Source organism: Mustela nigripes, chromosome 16 (genome assembly GCF_022355385.1).
Source record: "Mustela nigripes isolate SB6536 chromosome 16, MUSNIG.SB6536, whole genome shotgun sequence".
Taxonomy (NCBI): domain Eukaryota; kingdom Metazoa; phylum Chordata; class Mammalia; order Carnivora; family Mustelidae; genus Mustela; species Mustela nigripes.
Genome location: NC_081572.1, coordinates 15,042,072 through 15,065,427, shown reverse-complemented (window position 1 = coordinate 15,065,427; position 23,356 = coordinate 15,042,072). Strand labels below are relative to the sequence as shown.

The 23,356-nt window shown below is 36.3% G+C and overlaps 1 protein-coding gene across 7 annotated transcripts in view; it reads left to right on the top strand.

The window, feature by feature from the left end:
- TANC2 (tetratricopeptide repeat, ankyrin repeat and coiled-coil containing 2) overlaps positions 1-23,356 on the top strand; it is a 365,238-nt gene that overhangs the window by 160,892 nt on the left and 180,990 nt on the right. For 5 of the 7 annotated variants that reach the window (XM_059379770.1, XM_059379768.1, XM_059379773.1 and 2 more), the window contains one exon: positions 21,302-21,412. The exons of the other annotated variants lie outside the window; for them this stretch is intronic. In XM_059379770.1, coding sequence (XP_059235753.1) covers positions 21,302-21,412 — 111 coding nt within the window. The remainder of the gene's footprint in view (positions 1-21,301; positions 21,413-23,356) is intronic. 7 annotated transcript variants of the gene reach the window in all.

The window sequence follows — 23,356 nt, the reverse complement described above, 5'->3', positions numbered from 1 at the left end:
TGCATTTACTCAGATTTTTATCATTTCTAATGCTCTTTATTATTTTCTGAACACTTAAATTTCCATGTGGTATCATTTTTCTTCACTCAGTAACCTTTAACATTTCACAGTATGCATCTGCTCTTGACATATTCTCTAAGTTTTTTTGTTGTCTAAAAATGTCCTATTTTGGGATGCCTGTGTGGCTCAGTTGGTTGAGTGTCTGCCTTTAGCTCAGGTCTTGATTGCAGGGTCCTGGGATCGAGCCCCATATCGGGCTCCTTGCTCAGAAGAGAGCCTGCTTCTCCTTCTCCCTCTGCCCCTGCTCCTAACTCCCGCTCACATGCTTGCTCTCTCTTCCCACCCCCATAAATAAATAAATTAAATGTCTTATTTTGCCTCCGTTTTGATGTATATTTTCACTGGATATAGACTAATGTGTTGATTTTTTTCCAAACCCCCTCACTCTCAGCTCTTTAGGGATGTTACTTTATTTTGTTTTGGCTGCCATAGTTACTATGAGAAACTAAATGAGAAGTTAGATGTCATTCAGATTGTTGTATTGACCCTTGTATGTAATAATCTTGTTTTTCTCTGGCTGCTTTCAAAATTCTCTCTCTTTTTTTTTTTTTTTAAGCCATTTGACTATCATGAGCCTAGTGTGTTTCTGTTCATATTTATCCTGGACTCCTTGATTATGAAAATTTATGTCTTTTACAGACAGGAGATATTTAGCCAATATTTCCTGAAATAGTTTATCTGCCTCGTTTTCTCTTCTTCTCAGGGTCTAATTACATACATGTTAGACCTTGGGATATCATCTCACAGGTCCTGAGGTATTTTTTTGTTTTGAATCCTTGTTCTCTGTGGTCTTCAAATTGTGTAATTTTCATTCTTTTGTCTTCAAATTCACTGACTCCTCTGTCATTTTAAACTTTTCAATTTACTATATATTATGTGTGTATGTGTGTACATACATATATATAACATACTATATAGTATCATTTAAATTGTGATATTAAACCCATCCAGTGACTTTTTATCTTAGCTATTACGTTTTTCAGTTCTAGAATTTGCATTTGGTTCTTTTTTAGTTTCTCTTTCTCTGATGAGATTTTCTTGCCTTTTTTTTAAATTAAGAAAGTGTATTTCTTTACCTCGCTGAAAATAGTTATAATAGCTGCTTTAAATTTCTTATGTGCTGATTATAATATCTAGAGTGTTACAGTGTTGGCTCCATCTTTTCTCTTGATGATGGGGTCATATTTTTATGGTTCTTCATGTGATGAGTAATTTTGTATCCTAAACATTTCATTTTGTAGATACTCTGTATTTTGTTATATTCTTTCAAAGCGCATTACCAGTTTTCTTTTAGCAAGCAATTAACTTGGTTTGATTTAATGGAAGACTCTGTGTTTAAAGCATCAATTTAATTCAGTTCAGCTGTATTAGACATAGCCCGTCTGCTGTTTGCACTGCATGGTTCAGCAATCAGCCAGAGGTCTGAGCAGAGTTTATACACAGAATTTTGGCTACCTACTATAGCTCTCTCTCTCTTTTCTGGAAATCCTCTTCCCTATAACTTTTCAGTGACTTATAGCTGTAAGCTCTGTCTTTTGATACTTCAGAGTAGAAGAACTGTAGGTTTTGTCTTGGAGTTTCAGTGATCCTATGCTATGTTGTTTCAGTGATCCTATGCTATGTTGTTTTTAGTTCAGAAGTCAAAAAATAAAAATAAATTTAAAAAAGAGAAACGCCTAATGATCTGTTCTCTCCCCCTCCCCCCAATTGTTAGCTCTCTTCCAGAATCTATTATGTTTAGTCTCCAGGGTCGAGAGTTTAAAGTTAATCTGTAAGGGGCTTCATCTAGTAGAAACTTACTTGGCTGTAGAGAAGCAGAACACTTTTGATAGGATTTTAAGATTTTTGCCTTTCATAATATTGAAAGTTTCTCAGGTTGTTTCTAATTATAGAAATATTTATGTGTTGGGGGGCTGACATTTAGCTTTAGGACCCAGTTTTATATCAAATGACTTTAGTGTTCTTTTCCTTACCACTTATTGTTCCATACTCGAATGTATATCTGTTTTCTCTTTTCTATACATCCAGTAAGGTACATTATTAAAATGAGAGAAATCATATGGAAAATTTATGAACTCTTCAATTTGAGATTTACTTTTTGGCTCCTGTTCCTCTTTCCTGTAATAAGCACCACTGCTTCTGCCTCCCTCTAGCTGTCAGACTTTTTTTTTTTTTTTTTAATCTCAAAGAAGTAATGCGGTGAATAGAACAATATGTTTTATTAGTTTAAAAACCAGGAGTGGGAGGAGACTTATAAAAACCCTAAGGGAAAAAAAAAGACTTCTAAGCTTAAGTCAGTGTCTACTTATGCATATTTATAGACCACCCTTTTATTAACATACAACCAAGGAAAGCAAGCAAACCATTTGTTTCTTTTGTGTACATAAGGAACGTCAGAATAAAAATTTCTGCTTTTATCTCTAACTCAAAGACTTGCCTGGTAGAACAATAATTCTGTTCCTCCCATTAGCCCTCTTTTTTCATGATTTACTTTAGTTGTGAGTTGGCAACTCATCTTTCCATAACATGTTCTTGTCAGGAGTTAATCATCATCTTATATTCATCCCTATTCCTGTCCAGTCAGATGATCCCAAGGTTTCTGAGAGATGAAAATCAACTTATCCTGTTAGAAACTGGGAATTGCTGAGAGGTATTCTAAGGTTAGAGGAATGCTGGTGATTCTTTACCCGTGGTTAGTGGGCAGGGAAGTGTTCTCTATTGTGTGTTCTTTATTATAAGATTAGTAGCAACTGCACATTCCAAAAACAAGCCAAAAGTTATTGGTCCTTCACACTTAATTTCTGAAAATGTCTCAGTAATCATTTTTGCTCATGGGACAAAGACTTAATTTGTTTTAAATCTACCCTTGTAGAATTTCATTACTGTCTGGCACAATGTTGATGTTCATGCAGATTTTAGCAGTTTTCTGCCTCCCACATTGACTGCCCTGGATCTTTTTCAGGATACTTTTTTAAAGTTTTGAAAAAGAAAAAAAAAAAGGTTTTGATTTCCTTCCCTAATTGTTAACTTTTTCTTTGTTAGCCCTAGCCTTTTGGGTCTGCCTTGGAAAAATCCATTTGGAATTATCATTAAATGACAGCTAACCATTATTTACATGCTTACTGTCCCAAGTTTATTTTTCCTATCAATTCTTAAGTATATGTAAAACTATTTTTTTCCAAGGAATTTTATGTTATTGTACATAGTCAGCATGTTTTCAGCCATTATTGAGAACTGGTACAAAATGGAAAACAGCATTATATATCATTCTTAAAACACTATTCTGAGATGATTATTCTACAGTCCTTGCCCTCAAAGAGTTTATAAACTGGTAGGCTTTGATGATTTAGACAAAAATAATCGGGGATAATGGAACTTATACTTAAAATTTATAATGCCAGAATCCCATATCTAATTACTTATAACATACATACATACATTGGTTGGTTGATTGATTGATTTAATGTAAGCTGCACATTCAACGTGGAACCCAGTGCAAGACTTAAACTCATGACCTTAAGATTGAGACCTCAGCTGAAATCTAGAGTCAGATGCTTAACTGACTGAGCCACCCAGGTGCCCCTCTATAGCATACTTTTAAATAATAGTTTGTAAAGCATTCAGAAAGAAACTATCACTAGTTTTCTCGTATTATAAAACCTCTTCTCCAAATTATGTTACCTTTCCTCACCATATATACAAGAGGAGCTGTACTAGTTCTCATGGTATAATACATATTCCACTAAAAAGAGAAACTTCATCCATTAAACAACAGCTATCCTTTTGGGTGCAAAGAGGTAGGGAGACAGAACTGAAGAAGGAAGTGTGAGTAGATTGCTTCTTGCAATCTGACATCATAAATCATCCCCTCTAGATTTCCATTTGTCCTTGCGTTACCTATCACATCATCACCATCATCATTATCATATGCTAATAATGACAACAACATCTAGTAGCGAGCACATTTTATGTACAAAGCACTATGCTAATTGCTTTACAAAGATGAGTTCATTTAAATCTTTATAATATCCTTGAGAGGTTAAGTAGTATATTATTGTGATTACTTAGGCCACTTAGTTTAGAGATATACAAAGCGTCTATTGTGTGCACTGTGGTTGATCCACGAATCTAAGATCCATATTTTAGTTCCCGTTCCAGGGATAGTTCAGTCTCTGGCCTTGAGTAGCACATTATGCTTCAGCTGACTATTTCCAGGGATAATAAATGTTAATACCTTCTTTTTTAGCCTTACCTGTATTGCTCCTAAAATGTAATCCTCATAACAATTCTGAGAGAGAGAGATTGTGGCCCACATTTTAAAGATGCAGACTCCAGGGTTGGAAAAGTTGGATAATTTGTTGAAGACCACATAACGAACAGGCAGTATGATGCAAGTCTCATTTGAAAGCCCTTTCTTTCAATCACTGTGTTCTTTATCCTACTGTTTCTTTCCCCCTACTTTCTCATAAATGTAGATGAGAGGATATGAATTATAGATGTAATATTTCTGTCTTAAAGGTGCTAGAGAAGATACATTTTTTCCCTCTAATTTAGAAGTGGTAGCATATTCATGAATTTTTAGAACATTTACAAGTACATCTCACCTCATGCCTTACAGTCATACCACATGTCTACTCTGTGTTATGGCATAAATTATATATATAAATATGTTATATTTTAAGTTACATTTTACATTTTGAGGAGGTGAGAGTCATTTAACAAAGAGAAAACTGTGACTAATATTCAAGTTCATATTAGCGGAACAACTGTTCTATGGCATCACACATCTCCTTTCATGTAAAATGTTGCTCAGTGAGTTCACTTGCCACTTTTAGGGTCTAAGTATTTAAAAGAGAAGTCAGTGCACCTGTGTAGTTCAGTCAGTTGCGGATCCAGCTCTTGATTTTTTGCTTAGATCGTGACCTCAGGGTCCTGAGACGGAGTCCTGCGTCAGGCTCCCTGCTCAGTGAGGGAGTCTGCTTGAGATTCTCTCTCTTCCTCTCCCACTGCCTCTCCGCCTGCTTGAGCACTGTCTCCCTCTCTCTCTCAAATAAGTAAATCTTTTTTTTTTTTTTAAAAAGCAAAGGGAGAAGTCATTAGTCATTTTTAGCTGCTTTTGTTGGCATTAATATTTTATATAAAATAAAATGATCGGAAGGGTCATAATGCTTTGGAATTTTAACAAAGGCAGGACTCTGATCATTTTTAGTTGCATTATTTACTTCTTATATTTTCCAATCTTCCTATGATGAAACATGTTTCTATAATATTTTAAATTTAAATATAGTTATATTTCATTGCTAAAATTCAGAAGTTAACCTGACACATATGTAGAATTTCGTATGTCAGTATACCAATAATCACACATAAACCAACATAACTAAAATTATCAGAAACTTAATGCTTCTTCAGATGTATGGAAATTAAATCTAATATCATTGACTTTTGAGTATTGTGTTGGCTTATTTAAAAGTCTTTTGTATATGCAAAGCTATTAAAATAGGTAATCGACATATACACTGCCTTATTTTATCTCCTATACCGTGACTTTTGCCATACACTGAAATAGATAACATTTTCAACAATGAGTTGTAAGCTATAATAATTTGCCTTTTTATTTGTAATAACATGTAAACAAAGATTTAAATCCCAATTTCTTTTTGAATTAAAAATTTCTATTTAAATTATTCAAAATTGTATTGACGTAATGTCTTGTAGGAATGTCCTAAAAGCTGTTGGCAATCATGTTTGGAGTAACTTTCTTTGGAGCATTATGTTGTCTCTATTTATTGCTCGTATGGTCTATCTGTATTTCAAAGTGTCTAGTATACCCTTTTGTATAAGACAACATAATTGTATGAACATAGAAATTAGGATCAGACTTACTCTTGATTACCTTGGATACAGCTTAGAATCACCTGTTTTCTTATACCTTAAGCACAAAATGGATGAAGGACAAATAGAGAATATATACCTCCAAAAATATATGGATAAACAGAAAGAGTTCATTTAACGTCCCACTCTGATGCTGAGAAACCAGTACTGGACTTGCCCTCCCACTAGAAACCACTGTTTTTAGACATTGGACAGTTAACAGCATGGTAATGTGATCCCTGAGAGAGAGGATGGGGGGAGGAAACTAGGCGAACCCTGGCTTTTTGCCTAAGGGTCTCTTGATGGTGGAGAACTCAAAGATAATCTTACTGAATTGAGGAAATAGATCAAAAATTGGGGAAGTCAAGGCAACTTACAGAGTACTGAGGAATAGGAGGCTTTCAGAAACCGAACTACAGAATTCTGCAGAAGGGTCCTTTTGAATCTTTAACTTAATACTAAGTTGCATATAGATGAGGTGAGACCCCATGAGGCGGGAGAAAGAATACCAGGGAGCTATAAACAACAATTCCTAGAGTTCCCATAGGAATGGGAAATTTTTTTTTTTTTCATTCTGAGCAGCCAGAATGTAGAGAAATCTTGTTTTAAGCCTGCAGCTTTCTGTAGAGATCCAAGAAAGGACACACTTTGGTAGTGAGGCTAAACTAGCCTTAGAGTAAAAAGTTACTCCAGACCTGCCTAAACAAAGCTTTTAAGGCTCAAAAGGATCAGACTGATCCACCAGTGACTTATATGCCTTGGGTCAGAAAGCAGCTGCTTAGCCTTCCTGTTGAAAGTTAAGAATAAAAAGGATGTTGAGTTCCTTTGTTAATACATCCTTCAAATATCCCTGAGTGTGGAAGAGCTTGGGCACAGCCGCAGACTTTATAGCCAAAGTCTTCTAGTCTTTCCCTTCTAACTCAGCTATACTCTCAGCATATTTTGTTGGATGTTGCTTATGGAAAATAATCCAGTCATTAAAGCCAGAAATTAAATGATTATAGTCTGATTATAATGATGATGATTAATACAATGTTTGTTTTATGAAAGTCTGAGTCTCTCAGTCAGGTGATTTATACTGTGATTAACATTTATAATATCCATGAGTGCTTTTTAAAGCTCACTTTTAAAAATCATTTGTTTTATTGGAATCATTTGTTTTATTTGTAATGCTTGTCTTTGCTTTGATTTTCTACTGCACACTATTCATTTAGCAGTTATTAACCAGCTGCCATATGCCAGGCAGTATTATAGGCACTGTAATCCAAAGCATTATATTTGAATGAAAAAATACAGATTAAGGTAATTTTTGATGATATATGTTCAGCCCATTTAAAAGAAATAGAGCTAAATTTATACAGAATTTTCTACTTGGTTCATTAGTTCTGCATCTTTTGTGAATTGTCAAGCTATTATGTAAGATATAGTAAAGAATGCTATGTGTTCACCAAAATTTATTCCTTTTCCTCCTTGGGATTGGGACTTAGGCAAACTATATATTCCAGCCTTTTGTGGAGATAAGTGTGTCACGTGACTGAATTTTGAACAATACGAATAGAAATCATGTATACAGATTCCAGCTAGGCTATGAAGAGGTCACATATGCATCTTCCCTAACCCCTCCGCCTCTCCCCGCTCCCAGGTCTTTAGCATGATGTGGAGAACCCACAAGAGAACAACTCTAAGGCTTATTTTAGGATGAGAAGCTGCCTGCTGAACACCCATACTGAGCGAGAACTCTGTTCTGTCGTGTTCAGCCTCTGAGATTTTAGGGTTGTTTTATTTCTTGGCCTACCCTAGTGCAAGGAAGAAACATGATTGTGCTGTAACTGCAGTGATGTATCTGTGGAAGAGGACAATGATTTTTTACAAACGCCTAAGTGAGTTGAGAGACTTCAGTCTTTCTCATTGTGTCTGTTGTGTACACCAGTTTGTTCAGGTGCAAACACTGCTCTCTTCCTTTGGGCTCGGGGGTGGGCCCTGGTTCCACTTGAGCTGCTGGAAGAGCTGCTTTAACCTCCTACTCCCATACCTCCCCCATACCCTGTCTCCATCTCCCTGTCAGTCAGCATCCGTTCTTCACTTCCCTGAACTCAACTACTTCCTCCTCTTCTCCATCTTACCTACCTTTCCTTTTCTCTTTCTTAATAATCAGGGGCAATTTTTTCAAAGATTTTTCTTTCAGTGCCAAGTTTAGTGCGTGAGCACGATGAGACCCCCTTTACCTTTTTCTAAGTGTGGTAGCACAATGTCGAAACTGTGAGTGTTACAACGCACCGATCGCCCATCACGTCTAAGAACGACCTCATGGTTTACTCTCAACAGAGCAACAAAAACTTTTCTGTGTTGACACACTGCACCTGTTTAAGAATGCCACAATACCCTACATGTCGTTTCCTCAGAGGTGGGTGCTGTATGATAACCGATTCACTCTGTGCTCCTTGCCCCACGTTTTTTTCTTTTTTGAATTCAGCTTTTTATTGAATATGTTACCAAAAAAGTTTAGTCAGAAAGACCAAAGCCCACGTCATCATCACACTCCTCAGATTCTTGTTTCTTTGCTTCCGCTTCTCCTCTTCTCAGCTGGGGAGCAGTGGTGGAGGGGACAGGACCTCCTGTTGGTACAGGTGAGGCTCCTAATGTTGATGTCGGCTACAGACTTGGTAAATTAACCTGGACATAAAGTTCAACTGGCTGCTTTTTTTTTTTTTTTTAAGATTTTATTTATTTATTTGACAGACAAGAGATCACAAGTAGGCAGAGAGACAGGGCAGATGCGGGGGGTGGGAAGCAGGCTCCCTGCTGAGCAGAGAGCCCGCTCCTGGACTCCATCCTAGGACCCTGGGATCATGACCTGAGCTCAAGGCAGAGGCTTAACCCACTGAGCCACCCAGGTGCACCTACACTGGCTGCTTTAATGAAGGCATTGATCTTATTACTGTCTCTCGCCCTAACCTTATTGTCTTGCGGGGGGAGGGCCACATAGATGCAGGTGAGCTCCAAGACAGAGGCCATGGTATGGGCAAACGATGGACTGGGCACTGCTGGGCCTGTGCTAGTTGACAAAGTGAGGGCCTTACTGCAGCTCAGCCTAGCTTCCTCAGCCCACTTTTTTTTTTTTTTTTAAAGATTTTATTTATTTATTCGACAGAGAGAGATCACAAGTAGGCAGAGAAGAAGGCAGAGAGAAGAGGAAGCAGGCTCCCTGCTGAGCAGAGAGCCCGATGCCGGACTCGATCCCAAGACCCTGAGATCATGACCTGAGCCGAGGGAGCGGCTTAACCCACTGAGCCACCCAGGCGCCCCCTCAGCCCACTTTTGACCTCAGACTATGCATCAGTGGCTCTTACAAGTGTATAGAAATGGATTGGTCCTCCTGAAAAGATGTCCAAAAAAAAAAAGTGTTAGGAGGAGACTGCTCTGATTACTTAATCAAATGACGAGATTGCCCAAATGACCTTAAGTCTGTTTATATGAGAAGTCTTTTATTTTTAAGCTTAATTTATTTTCGCCATTTATACCTGTTACCTCCTGAGTCTCAATTATTATCTTTAGTGCTAACCAATATCTCAGTTATGACTAGAGTAGATTGTTTTTATTATCTCAAAGTATTTAATCAGTTCTATTCCATCACACTGGATACCAGTCCTAATGCAGTTGCCTAATATTTTGCTCCCATCTTAACTTGGAATGGACAAAAAATAGAAAATAAAATTAAGTCACCCATTTGAGATACAGTTTAGTACAGTGCACGTTTCTCAAATTTCCTTCATTGGCATAGTTCCTTCATGATTTTTGCCATTCCTGCTTATAACCATACTTTTTTAACCTACTATTTTCTTTGAATTTCATGCTTTTATTTAAATAAATTTACTTTAAAAGAAATTATATATTACTAATCAAACTGGAAAGTCAGTATCACATGTAATTGTATAATTATCCAGAACGTTAATTCTAGCTAAATACTTTACTTTCCAATGGCACTGACATCAAAATCTTTTCCCTCTTTTTAAAAAGGAGGATTAGCTAGTATTAGCACATTAAAATTTTCTTCTAGACCTATTCTGAAAGATGGAAACATAATTGAAAAAAGAATAACATTGTAGCCATTTCATTTAGAATAAGCTAGACAATGCTGTCACAACAACAACTTGACAAATCTCAGTGGTTTAACACAAAGAAGGTCTATTTCTAGTTTACCCAACAAGCCTGGGCAACTCTCCAGGGCAGCTGTTATTTGTACAGTAGCAAAGCAATTCAGGCTGTTTCAGTCTTGTATCTGTACCATCTCAACATGAGACTTCTCTGATTTTTGTGGCATAGGAGACAGACAGACTATAAAATCATTCAGGGCCTATGTCACCTGTGTTCTCATTTCATAAGTCCGAACCAGTCACATAATCCTTCCTAAATTTCATGGGAGCTGGCAGTTGTAGTCACCCTTGTGCCTAGAAAGGAATGGAGGCTAGGATGTTGGTAGGCATTAGTACAGCCCACCATATTATGTAATTCAGTGCTATTTACTGCCAGTTTTATAAATCATTTAAAATCATCTCTTGTTTTTTTTTTTTTTAAGATTTTATTTATCTATTTGACAGAGATCACAAGTAGGCAGAGAGGCAGACAGAGAGAGGGGGGGAAGCAGACTCCCTACTGAGCAGAGAACCCTCTGCGGGGCTCGATCCCAGGACCCTGAGATCATGACCTGAGCCGAAGGCAGAGGCTTAACCCGCTGAGCCACCCAGGTGCCCCTCTTGTTCTTTTTTTATTATTATGTTATGTTAGTCACCATATAGTACATTATTAGTTTTTTATGTAGTTTTCTTGATTCATTGTTTGTGTGTAACACCCAGTGCTCCATGCAGTACATGCCCTCTTTAATACCCATCACTGGGCTCACCCATCCCCCCTTCCCTCTCCTCTCGAAAACCCTCAGTTTGTTTCTCGGAGTCCATTGTTTTTCATGGTTCCTCTCCCCCTCCAATTTCCTCCCTTTCATTTTCCCTTCCTTCTCCTAATGTCCTCCGTGCTATTCCTTATGTTCCACAAATAAGTGAAACCATATGATAATTGACTTTCTCTGCTTAACTTACTTTACTTAGCATAATCTCCTCCAGTCCCATCCATGTTGATGCAAAAGTTGGGTATTCATCTTTTCTGATGGCTGAGTAATATTCTGCTGTATATGTGGACCACATCTTTATCCATTTGTCTATTGAAGGACATCTTTGCTCTTTCCACAGTTTGGCTATTGTGGACATTGCTGCTATAAACATTGGGGTGCATGTGCCCCTTCTTTTAATTACATCTGTATCTTTGAGGTAAATATCCAGTAGTGCAATTGCTGGGTCACAGGATAGCTCTATTTTTAATTTTTTAAGGAACCTTCGCACTGTTTTCTAAAGTGGCTGCACCAACTTGCATTCCTACCAACGGTGTAAGAGGGTTCCCCTTTCTCCACAACCTCTCCAATACTTGTTGTTTTTAGCCTTGTCAATTTTTGCCACTCTAACTGGTGTAAGATGGTATTTCAGTGTGGTTTTGATTTGAATTTCCCTGATGGCTAACAATGATGAACTTGACATCGGCTAATGATGATGAACTCTTCAACATCAGCCACAGCAACGTCTTTCAAAACACGTCTCCAAAGTCATCTCTTGTTAAATGAGTTCCATACCTTGAAGAACAGTATTGTTGATCAAACAATATAGTATTGTAAATTGAAAGCCCTGGATATGGTTTTATAATCTACCATTTAAATACTGTGATCTTTGGTAAGAGATTTTGTGATTCTCTTTTCCCTTCTGCAACAAGGTTAATGTGTTCCTCATGGAAAAATTATGAAGTGTAAATAAAAGTATAAAATAAACTGTTATACAGATGTGAACAAGGCACCTGGGTGGGTCAGTTGGTTAAGTGACTGACTTTTGATTTTGGCTCAGGTCGTGATCTCAGTCAGGATCCTGAGATCAAGTTCCATGTTGGCTTTGCACTCAATGCAGAGTTGGCCGAAGAGTCTCCCTCTCCTTCTGCCCCGCATGTGCATGCGCATGAGCATGCCCCATCATGTGCATGCTCTCTCTCTCAAAAAAAAAAAAAAAAAGTTAGCTGTTATTGGTTGTAGGGTAGCTTTTTTGAGAGTAAGATATGTTTTTAGAGCTATATACCTAGCATTAGAATCTAGCTTTGACAAGAAGTTAGTTTCACTAACTTTAATTTCACAAAAGAGACTAAGCTTTCTAAAACAAAGCTTAAGTATATTTCTCTACAATGAAAATGCTCTTCCATAAAAAGTTTTTGTGTACTTCATTCTGTTTTGAATTACCATATAAGATCAGACCAAACTTAAGAGTTTTTTAAAGAAAACTATCATCAATTAATGTAATGTTAGGAAACTTGGTTTTTAAACTTTTTTATTTGATAAAATTTACAATAGTGTATTTTTAAAACAAAGCAGAGTGATACTTAAATGATAAAACTAAGAATAAATTCACAAATCAAATAAATACTACATATTTCTTATAGACCACTGATACAAAATCTAGTCACATGTACCCAAAGTAATCTGTTTTTCTAGGTCACTTGTTCCTGTCCTACCTTCTTCCCTAATTTCTGATAGAGTTTATAGAGGAGTTCTATTTCTTCTTAAATAGTTGGTAACATTCACTAGTGATACCATCTGGGACATGGCTTTTCTTTATGGGAAGACATTAGTTGTTTCCTTATGTGTTACCTATCTATTCAGATTTTCTATTTCTTAATGAGTCAGTTTTGATCATTTGTGTCTTTCCAGGAATTTGTTTATCGAAGCTGTCTAATTTGTTGACATAAAGTTGTTCATAACATTCCCTTACAATCCTTTTCATTTCTGTTGCGTTGATGGTGATACCCCTTCTTTCATTCCTAATTTTGATAATTTGTTTCTTTGCTATTTTCCTTGATCAGTTTAATTTAATGTGTTTTCAGTTTTGTTCATCTTTTCAAAGATTTTTGATTACAATATTATTCTCTATTTTAATTACTGTTTTCTTTCTTTCTGCTATAATCTTTATTGTTTCCTTTTCCTGCTTGCTTTTAATTTTAGTTTGCTCTTTTTCAACTTTTTAAAAACATACACTATTTCTCCAGTAGCATTTTAGATGTGATAACCATAAAACTCTGCTTTAAAACTTTATTTTTTTTAAAGATTTTTAAAAATTATTTAACAGAGAGAGACACAGCGAGAAAGAGAACACAAGCAGGGGTAGTGGGAGAGGGAGAAGCAGGCTTCCCACCAAGCAGGGAGCTAGCTCCATGCGGGGCTCAATCCCAGGACAATGGGAACATGACCCAAGCTGAAGGCAGACGCTTAACGACTGAGCCACCCATGCACCCCTGCTTTGAAACTTAAAAAAAAAAAAGTAAACTAGAAAAACTTAGTAATTCTCTCCAATTAGCTTTCAGAAATAACCTTGTAATTTTGATTTTAATAGAAACTGAATGGTTATTAAACTTTTTACTGAGTTGGGAGGTACTCTGAAGTAGATTTTTCTCTTCATTACACCCTGTGACTTCGTATCGTTTTGTGGCACTTAGCTTTCTCTGCTTTATATCATGGCTGTTCTTACTCTGGCTCATCTCCATCCCTGAGTTCCATCAGGCCACAAACTGTCCTAATTCTGTTTGAATCCCGTGAAATATCTAACCCTGAGCGCTGCACATGGCAGAACACAGTAACATTTTGAATTGAGTGGAACAGCTCTCTCATGTATCTTATGGTTGGTTTACAAATAGTTGCATTCAGTTTTCTAACAAAACAATTCTCATTTTTTTTTTAAGATTTTATTTATTTATTTGACAGGCAGAGATCACAAGTAGGCAGAGAGGCAGGTAGAAAGGAGGAAGCAGACTCCCTATGGAGCAGAAAGCCCAATGTGGGGCTCGATCCCAGGACTCTGGGATCATGACCTGAGCTGAAGGCAGAGGCTTTAACCCGCTGAGCCATCCAGGTGCCCCAACAATTCTCATTTTAAAAGTAGCACTCTTTATGTGTGAAAATTTCATTTAGCATCAAATCTACATTTTCAGGAAATTTTAATACTACTCAAATGATTATGATAATCCCTATAATGTATCCTGATGACTCTGTTTTTGTTTACATAGAAAGTAATTAGATTATAATTATATTAGTTTTCAGTAATATGTTGTCTACATATAAACTTTCCACCTCACATCTAGAACTTCTAGTAAGAAAGTACAAGTAAAGCATTTAGCCCTGAGATCTTAACCTAACTTTATGAATATATTTGTGATAATCCATTATTCTTGAAGTTATTAGTTGTGAATGAATAAAGACACTAATGTGTATTCTCAAATTCCGTTTCTTTTGGTTATCTCTGTGTAGCAGTGTGCTTTGTCACTGATAATAAGTAGTTCTCTCCTTTATTGAATTATATACAAATTTAAAATTATTAATGGCATTTCAGTTATTTGGATGTTGTTACTTTAGAGTTTTTTGTTTTGTTTTCATTGTTAGGATGTTAGTATTAAACTCTTTATGTGGTAGATAGTTTCTTAAAAAACTTATTTTCTTCCAAATTGCTAAATTTTTAACATATTGAAAGTCAGAAAGAATATTTTCCCCACATTTGGCTAGCTTCTCTAGTCTTTGTGATGTTCAAGTGAGCCCCTTCCTTTCACTGGGACCATAATGCTGTAAGTTGATACTGAATAACTAACTTTCTTTTCTTTCTTTTTTGTTAAATGGATATAGTTGGTGTTATTCTTGGATAAGTTGGATAAATGGTGAAATTATGTAAGGTTGCTTTTTTACTCAAGTAAAATGAATCCTATTTTGGCTGTTCATTATAATCAGTCAAGATAGAGATATGTGAGCCTGTCATGGACATCTAGAGGCCATACACTAACTGATATTTATATTTGTAAGCAAAATTAACTTTACTTGGCCACACTGCACACATTTTGTATTTCACTTGTATTTGCACAGCTTTCAGAGAAATCAGATGTCTGTTATAGTTGTCAAGAATATGTGCATTGTATCTCTAGCTACACTAATATATCTTTATTCAGATTTAAAATAAATATGTTCCAATTACTTGATACTTCATGGCATAATATGGATGTAAAACAACATGGAACAATTTTTATTTGTAAAGTAGAGTCAGAGAGTGGGGAGACTAAAGAGGATAGTGCATGGTATTTGAGGAAAATGCAGGAAAAAGAAAAGTGTATAAAACATATTTCATTTATTATACTTTCATGGACAGAAGAAGAGAGAGCTGGAATAATACTCTCCAGCTATGTATTAATTTTATAGTTGGTTTTAGATCAGTAAAGTTTTGTTTTTCATTATAAAGAGTCAGATTATTTCTACAGTAGATTTGCTTTTATTTGATATAGATTATCATGTCAAGTTCTAATTTCCTCTTTCTGCATTATATCTGGGGGTTTTATTTTTTTCTTTTATTAAGATACATTTTCCTTGCAAAAAACCCAAGGAACTATGTGAATTATAGTTCTTTTTCTTCATCTACTTTTCACTTACATCTAGTCTATTCCAAGTTGTCAGATTCTATTTTTTCTTTATCTGTCACTTTTTTTTTTAAACTTTGTTGTTTTTCATCCTCTGTTTTGGGGAAGGTGCAGTACCAAACAGTGACAGCTCCTTGGCATTCCCCTTCCTTCAGGGTATTGCTTATATCATTTAAGCACAATCATGAACAGTAGTTAATTAGGAATTTGGATAGGTTAGAATTTCTAGATTTTAAACCCATCATAGACTGGGTGTTAAGGAGGACGAAATAGAGAATGTCATAAATATCTCTCCTCTACACTTTCCCCCACTCTTCCACTCCAGGAAATTCATGGTACACAAAGGTTTATTTTTTAATAAATGTTTAGGAGCAAAAACGTTATAAATATTCATGTAAGATTCTGCCTAATAAGCTCAGTTAAAAACTTTTTAAAATACAGTTGTCTCTTTCCACCAATTTTCTCCAACTTCTTTTAATAGTTCTCCAGTTAATATCTTTTTCTCCTGTGTTTTCCTCTCAGGGTTTTAGAATTTTAATTCTTACATATAGAACTTTGATCCATTTTGAGTTAATTTTTATATATATATGGTATAAGATAGGTATCCAGCTTCTCCTTTTGCATATAGATATCCAGTTTCCCCAGAACCATTTGTTGAAAAGATTGGCCTTTTCCCATAAAATGGTCTTGGTACCTTCGTAAAACCCTTAAGCCATGGGGTTTATTTCTGGAATCTCTGTTCAGCTGGTCTATATATCTGTCTTTATGACAGAGTACCATACTGTTTTGATTACTTTGTAGAAAGCTTTATGGTAAGTTTTTAAAATCATGAAGTGTAAGACCTCCAACTTCGTTCTTTCTGTGATTGGTTTGGCTCTTCAGGGTTCCTTGAGATTCTATATGAATTTTAGGATGGATTTTTCTATTTCTGTAAAAAAAATGTCATTGGGATTTTTATTAAGATTGCATTGAATCCATAGGTCACTTTGGGAAGTATTGCCATTTTGACAATATTAAGTCTTCAAATCTGTGAACAAGGAATATCTTTCATTTATATGTGTCTTTAATTTCAGCAACGGTTTGTAGTTTTTCAGTGTACAAGTTTTTCGCCTCCTTAATGAAGTTTACTCCTAAGTATTCTTTTTGTTGCTGGGTTTTTAAAAAAATTTTTATTTATTTATTTTGACAGAGAGAGATCACAAGTAGGCAGAGAGGCAGGCAGAGAGAAAAGGGGAAGGAGGCTCCCCGTTGAGCAGAGAGCCTGGTGTGGGACTCGATCCCAGGACCTTGAGACGACAACCCAAGCCGGAGGCAGAGATTTTAACCTGCTGAGCCACCCAGGCACCCCTGTTGCTATTTTAAATTGAACTGTTTTCTTTATTTCATTCTGGGATAGCTCATCATTAGTAACATTTTGTGTATGGATTTTATATCTTGCACCTTTCCTCAGTTTGTTTATTCTAACAGTTTTATTATAGAATCTTCACTTTCATTTAAGGTTTTCTACATTTACAGAACGTCATCTACAAACGGAGATAATTTTACTTACTCCGCTCTGACTTGGATGCCTTATATTTCTTATTCTCACCTATAGCTAAAATCATTTTGTTTGACAATGACTTTGTCTTAGATTAATCTTACTGAATAAGCTTTTTATCATAAAACCAACTCTGTGAAGAGAGTTTCTTGGTACTTTATGGTGTTCTCATCTTAAATGTATCCTTCAGTTCTCTTTTTCTGATTCTTGCTTTGGTTTGGTCTGCCCTCATACCTGTCTCCCATAATTATCTGGGTCCCATGGCAGTTCTCTCCTAAAAATTCCCACGTGCTCTGAAACCTTTATCAAAGACAGATACCTTAGTAGTTATTTAAAATCCTTATTTTAGTGCCTTGATTCTTGCTTGGATTAGGTGTGCTTCAGCGTTATCTCTAGGATTCCAGTTTGCAGAGGCAGATTTTCTCATTCACCATTCATGTTGCTGTGTGATGGATCTGATTGTTCTTATTTCCTCCCCAAGGAAATTTATTTAGTCTCCTCCCCAAGTGAGTACAGAGAATATTGCTCTCTCTTCAAAATAGGCCCCAAATGATGGATAGTTATAACTCAGGACTCTTTTTAAAAAAACACAACATGGGCACCTGAGTGGCTCAGTTGGTTAAGCATCTTCCTTCAGGTCAGGTCTTGTGGGATCGAGTCCCACATTGGGCTCCCTGTTCCACTGGGAGCCTTCTCCCTCCGCCTCTGCTTCCTTCTCTCTCTCTTTCATGAATAAATAATAAAATCTTTAAAAAAAAGGGACGCCTGGGTGGCTCAGTTGGTTGAGCAGCTGCCTTCGGCTCAGGTCATGATCCCAGCATCCTGGGATCGAGTCCCGCATCGGGCTCCTTGCTCGGCAGGGAGCCTGCTTCTCCCTCTGCCTCTGCCTGTCATTCTGTCTGCCTGTACTCGCTCTCTCTCCCTCTCTCTCTGACAAATAAATAAATAAAATCTTAAAAAAAAAATAAAAAAAAATAACACAACAGTTATATTGCTTTCTTAGGAAAGTCCCCTTCCTGATCTGTTATGATGACGTATTTACAGATATCTTTTTCTAATCCAGTATTCACAAACTTTAGCATGCATAGAATCATTGGAGGGCTTGCTACACGAGGATTGCTGGGCTCCACCTCCCACAGTTTCTGATTCAGCTGATTTGAGGAGTCCGATCATTTCCATTTTTAACAAATTCCTGGATAATGCTGTGCTGCAGGTCCAGGCACCACATTTTGAGAACCAGGGGTCGAATCAATTATTTAATTTTCAACTATTTAATTTTCTTTCTTTACAATATTTGACAATGACAGTATTTCTCCTTGTCTAGACCATTTTGATTTGGGTAACCTACTACCTTCTAAGTTATAACATGTTTTCCTTAATATTTCCTTCTAAATTAAAAATAAAAATTGGTGATATCACTTTTCTTGTCATTCTCCCGTGACATCTTAGACATCCTTGTTTTCTTCCTTCCAACCATACACAATTCAGACTCTACAGATCACGCTGCATCTGTTGTAGTAGTGATGAGATCAAAACAGTGAGGAAAACAGCTAGTATTTATGGAGGACTTATTATGTGCTAGACACGGTTCGGAGCATTTTATTTTAATCAGTGTAATCCTTACAGTTCCCCCCATGGAATGGGTAATGTTATTAAGTCCGAATAACTGATCAGAAACTTAGAGAAATATTCTCAGCTTGGGAAAAGTGGAAGAGATGGAATCTAACTTAAGCTTTCTGGTTTCAGGGCCCAGACTTTCATTCCTCGGCTGTCCAACCTTTCACTACTCTACTACTATGTTATATCACAGTAAAATACGTGGTTTGGTGTTAGAATCCTCCTGCCCATCTCACTTTATCCACTTGCTAAAAAACGGTCTGTTAAACCCTTTTGACACAGAATTCTTGTACCCAGCTGAATCATCTTCTGTGGCCTTTTTCTTTTCTTTTCTTTTCTTTTTTTTAACAATGAAGTATATTAGTATTCTAGGCTTCCAAGCAAAATATCATGTCCTAGCTTCCAAAATGACCTCTTATGTTCTCCACCAAGCAGTATTAAGACTATCAGACAACCTTTCATACCTGCGATTTTACCCCCTGTTTGGACTTAGAGACAGCACTAGTTTTCTGTAATTTGTATGAGAGGAACATTATAATCTGCCTTAAAAGATAAAGTCGTTATTAGACATGTACAGTATCCCATGAATGAGGTTAGAGATGAAGGTAAAAAAAAAAGAATCAAACGTCCACTGTGAGCTGGAAAGATAACCTCAGTTGGAATTCCTGAGAAGGGAAAATCGAGATGTGTGCGTGGCATTGAGTTTACAGATCTCCGGGATCCTGAGTTATCCCCTTGACCCCATCTCACAAGTCTTATACACTCCGCATACCGCCCCCCTCAGTTTCTCCCGCCATCCTTCAATTTCTTCCTTACGTATCTACCCTAAGTTGCTGATTTCTGACTACTAGCCCACTAGTGTAGCTTTCATTATAAAAATTGTTATTAAGATTTTTAGATGTATGGAATCCCTTGAACAGGGACCAGTGCCGTCTTTGTCAGAACTCAGGAGGTAAAATAGTTTTTCTCTGCCATGATAAAGAAAATTTAAAAATTCTAGTAAAGGACTTAATAGCTTTAAGAATTAAATTATAATCATTTCTATACAGAGCAATACTGGATAAATAAAATGTTTCATTATTTTAGAATTGGTTGGTGAGGTTATAATGAAAGAGACTCTAATATTGGTTATTAGTAGCCTGCAGATCTGCATATAAATCACTTGAGATCTTTATGATAGTGACTTTTAAAAATAGGCTCAATTATTACAGTTTTAGCAGAGGTGAGAGTTCTGCTATTCCAAAGCTTACTTTTGGCGGAGAACCATACTGTTAGCACCTTTGTTGCTATGGAGACAGAAACAGGATTTATTTTGTTTTTTAACATACACTTAAAATATACATACTTATCTTAAGATTTAAAATGTGATTTAGTTGCCTGTAGGCTTTGAGTACTGGCACGTTTCAAAAGTACTTCTATATTTTTTAATACTTTATTATTTTTATCCTCCAGAGAAAATCAAGATTTCTGGCCATTATAATGACCACGTTTTATATTACTTTTTACAGGGTCTTTTAGGAATAACTTAGAATCCCCTGTGGATCAGTAATGGATGAGGATTTTGAAGAACACGCAGAAATTTTGAAAAAAGCAATGTGATCTTAAACACTCCCATGTCTTGGACACCTATAGTTATGACACAAATATATAATGCATACAGCTCAATTTCAGATTCAAACGATACTTTTGAACCAGTATTATGCTAAGCAGTTTCACCCTGTTGTCATTTATTTAATGAAACTCAATTTGAAAGTACGAAAGTGATCTTCCTAATGTTAATTTTTAATGTATTACATGGATTACTTAAATGTTTATCAATAGTGTTCCTTAACTCTTCTCCCTAAAAATCAATACATAGAATTTATACAAGCCTTTGATAAATAGAACTTTAAATTCATGAATTATACTTTCTATTTCATTCCTTACAAGAATGAATGGATTCCATGGCATGGGATATGACTAATCCATAGAACTCCTGAATATATGTGCAACTAAATCACCTCTCTTTACCTTTAGCATCCTGTGTCAGACTGGCATCTTAGTCCACTAGCAGTTTTGACTTCTTACCTTAAAAGCTGAGCCGTCAGGTGATTGATTTCCTTATAAGCTAGGTAGATTAATCCTAGTTATGGTATTTATCACAACTGAGTGTTATAGCAGTTATTTCTGGTTAAAGAAAACCTTTGATTACAGTTGTTATAAACAGAATTTTAAAACTTAGCCGTATACTTTCCTCAGTCCATACCTTTATTTACTGGCAAAGGAAGACAAAATAGCTCATTACTTTCTAAAGAGAGAAAGTAGTGAAAGGTGATAGACAGTTGCAACTCAGGCTCATAGTTTTGAATATTAGATTTTAGCTTTTCCAGTTTGCAGTGACGTTTTAACAAGACCCATCTCCTCTATGAAGAATGCAGTTCATTTTTTTTCTGGCACAAAAAAATAGGGTAACCTGATCTGAGTCTGACAGAGTGTGTCGTTCATTTAAGTGCTTCCATCTGTTGCCTGCTGTTCCCCTTACTCATGACCCCTCTATGTTTCTCTTTCCCTTCTTCTTCCCCGTTTCTCTTTCCTTTTTCTTTCTTCCCTCCTTTCTGTTTTCTTCTCTCTCTGTCTTTATCTGTTTTTCTCTCTCTCCTTTTTCCCTCTCCCTCTCTCTCTGTCTCTTTTTTTTGTCCTTAGCCCCTCTGAGGAAGGCAAAGTTTGTTGAGAGCCCACGAATTCCAGAATCCGAGCTTGGCTCACCAACCCTCGCTTCAGCTCAGAAACTGGACGTGGATACGTACTGCCCTGGTAAGCGTGCATGCAAAGTGTCTGCTTTGACAGAGGGAGGTTTGGATCAGGCCTATCCAGAAGGCAGTGTTTTGCATGTATCCTGTTCATAAAAGCATACCCATAATCCCTTTTGCAACTGATGGCATATTTTCCTTATTAGAGCATAGTTTTTTACTGAATATCCTTTTTGACTATTGATGTAATAATGAGTAAGTATTGAAAACCATTTCCAGGATAATCTTCAAAAGAATTAAAATTATTTTGGTAGATCAGTATTTTTCAGGGTGATTTTTGTTATTTGAGATAGTTGAAGAAATTTTGCTTTGGCCATGTGCAAATAAGAATATTAAAGATATGAATAAAAATGTTTATTCAACACTAGCCCTTTATATATGACCTACTTTTTCTAACTCCCATTGGATTTCTGGACAGTTATAGAAAATAGTTGTGATGTTGGAAACATTAAACTTAAATTACTAGAAAAGAAGCCTTATAGGTTCCCAATTTGGGCTCCTGGACATTCACTTTTAGAAATACCTCTTCTTCATGAATGGCCTGTGAGCACATGTGGGAGTTCACTAAAACCCTTCTCTTGTGGGAGCCAAGCTGAGACAGAATCATTATCAATGCTTAGATTCTTGCGAACTGAGATGAGTTGCCTGGCAACATCCTTTACACTCATTCTACAGTGAGTCTATAGAGCTGTGTCAGAAATGTTCAAAGATCTACTTGAGTATACAGATCAGAGCTTTAGCAGAGGGCCTTAGAAAACTTGGTTTTAGGTCTTTTGTTTTTATTTCTGCTCATTAAAATTGATGTCAAACCATAGAATGAAACTACTACATATTTACAGCATTAGGGGTCAGCAGAATAAAATGATTTTTAGTTCTAGGGAAGATATCAATAATCTGAAACATCAGGATAATGTGGCTCTGAAACCAAATAATACATATATAAGCGGGGGGAAGGTTAATAGGCGAAAACTTGGACTAAACCTAATCAGAGACATTGATTGGATGGATCAGTTTTAAATATTGAAGGACCTTGGGGATTTTACTTCCAGGATGCAGAATCCCAGGTTTCATCCACCGTCGGGAGATGCCTGTTTTAAGTCAGTCACAATAATGTATCAGGAACCAGCTTTCTGTGTCTGAAAGGAACAAAATAACTCTTTAAACGGCACCATAGCACATGGTTAGAGGAATCTTTTTCATGTTTTGAGGTACTGTCACACTTCTTGGGCAGTGGCATAGTGTGCTTTGCATTTCTTCATAAAAATTTTGGTATAATTAAGTAAAACAAATAAATGCCCTAATTACTGCATTAAGTTTTGGGAAAGAAACTTGTGTTGGAGGGCTTTTCTCTTCCAGATTTGCAAGTCAGAATGGCTCTCAGGAAGACAATCTTTCACTTCCTGATTGTCCATCTGACATCTTTAATATAATCTAGCCATTGTTATCTTCAAGGTAGCTGCTGTTTGTTGGAATGCCAGTGCTGAATCCCTCTGAAAAATCTTATCCACATTATTTTTTATGTATATTTCCCACAAATATGAATCTTTGCTGAATTGGAATCGAACCAAACTAAACGTCAGTTGAAACTTCTAGAAAGCCAGGAAAAAACTAAAATATGTTGCCAGAATGTTAATTGCCATGCTCCTCAGTCTCTCCTTATCTGAACAGACTTAATGCACAGAAACTTAGTGTTTTACACGTTTATAATGAAGTTATTAAACTCTCCAAAAATAAGTTTCTACTGAGATAAGATTAGTGACCTGAAGGTTGAAGCTGTTATCTTCTACATAGTACCAAAACTTAATAAACAGATGAACTCAGTGTACTCAGAAAGCAAACAAATCATCCGTTCCTTTTGAATTTCGCTTACATAGGATATACTAAAAGAACAGAGATTGTGTTTTATCATATGCTTATATATGATAACTCAGTTCAGGCTGTTTCTCTT